Here is a 2,709-nt window from a genome sequence, read left to right as displayed (position 1 = left end):
TATGATTTTGCAAAATACAAAGGCCATGGGTCTTATATCTAAGAAGAAAGGCGCTCTGCACGTTTGTTCTCAGTAATTTTGTTCCACTCTCTTTCTTGGCTGTTCTCTTTTTCCTGTTTAAAATATAATGTATTGCAACTATAGTAAGACAAATAATTCCTATTAAACCCATTGCTGTTAAAACTCCTTTCAATATAAGACAATCTCTGGCAAGTATAGGAGCAGAGTTCTGGGAAATAAACAGAGTGATCTGGACAATGTTAGAAACAGCAGACTCTAAGGAGTTTCTACCCATTGCTCGTATTGCCACGTAAATTCTGCGACTGTCTTGTGTCTCCCCATCAGATTGATCTTCAGGCTCATTTGTGACCAGCTTTGGTAAGAATGTAAATATCTCCTTGGTGCCAGCTTCCTGAGGATTTAGCTTTGATGTATTCACTAAAATAGCGTTGTTAAAGTCATCTTGAATATTCTGCAGACTTTTACTCATTCTTATTTCATAGCTTGTAGCCTGGCCCTGGTCAAAGTCTTCTCCAGGTGCTGTCCAGGATAGAGTCACCTCACCTTCCAATTTTATAGCCTCCAGGTCAATAATTTTGCATAGTGGGAACATGTCAGGGTGGGGACCAGCTGGAACTCCCAGCACTGAAAAGGAACCCCCCGAGCTTACTCGGCTGAAGCCCCACTTTTGCTCCTCCTCACTCCTGCCCATTGACTTCCTTGGGGCATTCATCTGAGTATTACCATTTGCTATGTAACCTGGTACATACATAGCATGACTCCCTGGAATAGAGTGGGCTAGGGAGCTTATGCTGGGAGACCAATGGACATGCCCTTTCAAGATATATCTACCACTTACGGCAAAGGAGAAAAAATACCTCGAGTAAATTCCATCATTTTTTATACCATCAGCACCTGCTCCATCATCAAAAAGTTTCAGTGTAACAGGATCTCCAGTCTCTGGCTCAATTGTAGCAGTTACAGTGGCATTAAGAATGGGATAAAACCCCTTTCTTACATTTGCATAAATCATCACTGGATGGGGAAAATGGGTGTTATCTCTTTCCACATAGGCTTCCACAGTAGCTGGGGGTACAGCTAAGCTGGAGGCCCGAGAGGTCACGGTCACTTTCAAGGCTTGAAGAGAGTGGTCGGTATTGTTCAGTGTGTAAGTCCAGTGTCTAGGCGTAGCAGTCCCTGGTATCCAAAGGCGAGCAGTGTGCAAAGCTACATTGTTGGTAAAATTATTTGTGTTGTATTTTCTTCCATTAGGATCAAATAAAACAATCTCAGGGGGACCACTGGTCTGCCATGTGACTAGAAATATAGTGTCATTGCCCACACTGCTATCCACAGTCACAGTGTTTTTCAGTTGATGATAAGGTTTAACAATTTCACCAGTACTTTCAAGCTGAATGCGTTGCTGGAAAATGTCTCTGGTTCCAGAGGGACTTCTACTGAAAGCATCAACCATGCTATTGGAGTTTGATTTATCTGGAACAAAGAACTTTAAACCTCCTGTAAGATGTGATAATTCCTCCAGGTTTTCAGCCACAGATGAACCCAGGGTGATGGAATGAATGGTTGAGCCACTGCTGAACACAGTGAGTAAGCAATTGTCGATATGCCTGTCATCTCCACTGGTCGCTAGTATCATCACAGAGCCATAAGCTTTTCCATTCAGTTTTTCAACCACCTCAAATCCCTTCTTAAGCCCTGAACAGACACTGGTTTCTGCTTCATCTGACACAGTGGTAGGCAGAAATGAAACCAGCAGCTTTTGGTCATCATCGCTGTTAATTTGGTGTAGCTGGGCTCTGATCTCTCCTTTACTATCAAAACTGGCAATGCCCACAAAGGTATGAATTTCAACAATCTGCATTAAATAGAATTCTGCAGCTTGTTGCAGTCAAAAGAGTCTGTCAGCCTCAGCCATCTTTCTGGAAACATCCAGCACTAAGCAGACCACTTTGTTGCCAGACTGTACAAGGGAGAATGTGGGAGGAGGGGGAAGCTCAGTCCCATTCATGGGAGCACAGTTATTAAAGTCAGCAGAGTCCGTTATTACATCCCATGTACTTCTGAGGCTACGCATTTGGTTCTGTAGGTTTGGAGCTTCTTGGTTGTGAGTACTTGCATTGCAGAATTCAACTACAGAAGATAAACTTTGCGTGAACGTTATTGATGCAGTTGCATTTTGGGTGCTATTGTATATAAACATGCAACCTTCTTTGAAAAGCTTACTGATAATACAGTTTTCTTGGGGGCAAGGGCCTTTTTCACACACAAAAATGCCTGTGATGTCAGACGAACACCTTGTTTCTTTAATCTGATTTTGCCCATTTATGTAGAAATGTTTCTCATTGTTATATTCACCAAACACACCCCAACGGAGATGGGCCCATTCATGGACAAACACCCTGCCTCGTGGTCCATAGCCAGCTGTTAAATTCTCATTTAGTAGGAAATTAGGAGTGAAATGAATGTATTTTCCCTCTTTTCCACACTCTCTGTACTGTAGAGTGTATGGATCATCACCATGTGTTCCATACCAGTCAGCCACAATGACATTTGCCTTTTGAGGCTGAAACAGCTCGGCTTCTTGTGTCCCTTGTCCTTCACCTTCTGCTTCTTATGGCCTCTCGGCCCTTGGGCTCAAGCCCTCATCTGCCCTGCTGGGGCAAGTGTTCCAAAGCTCAGCAGCTCCAC

The 2,709-nt window shown here is 43.3% G+C and overlaps 2 protein-coding genes across 2 annotated transcripts in view; both read right to left on the bottom strand.

Moving 5' to 3' along the window:
• The window catches only part of RAB38 (RAB38, member RAS oncogene family), a 157,342-nt gene that overhangs the window by 28,019 nt on the left and 126,614 nt on the right, over positions 1–2,709 (bottom strand). The window lies entirely within an intron of this gene.
• LOC101340658 (calcium-activated chloride channel regulator 2-like) lies at positions 5–2,662 on the bottom strand (the record flags this gene model as incomplete). Its single annotated transcript, XM_023739813.1, has 1 exon — positions 5–2,662. A coding segment is annotated over exon 1 (1,878 nt), but the record flags the coding sequence as incomplete, so codon positions are not given.

The sequence above is a fragment of the Trichechus manatus genome, unplaced genomic scaffold, assembly GCF_000243295.1.
Source record: "Trichechus manatus latirostris isolate Lorelei unplaced genomic scaffold, TriManLat1.0 scaffold00140, whole genome shotgun sequence".
NCBI classification, from domain to species: domain Eukaryota; kingdom Metazoa; phylum Chordata; class Mammalia; order Sirenia; family Trichechidae; genus Trichechus; species Trichechus manatus.
The sequence above is the reverse complement of the archived record's forward strand: the minus strand, read 5'-3'. Positions and strand labels throughout refer to the sequence as shown.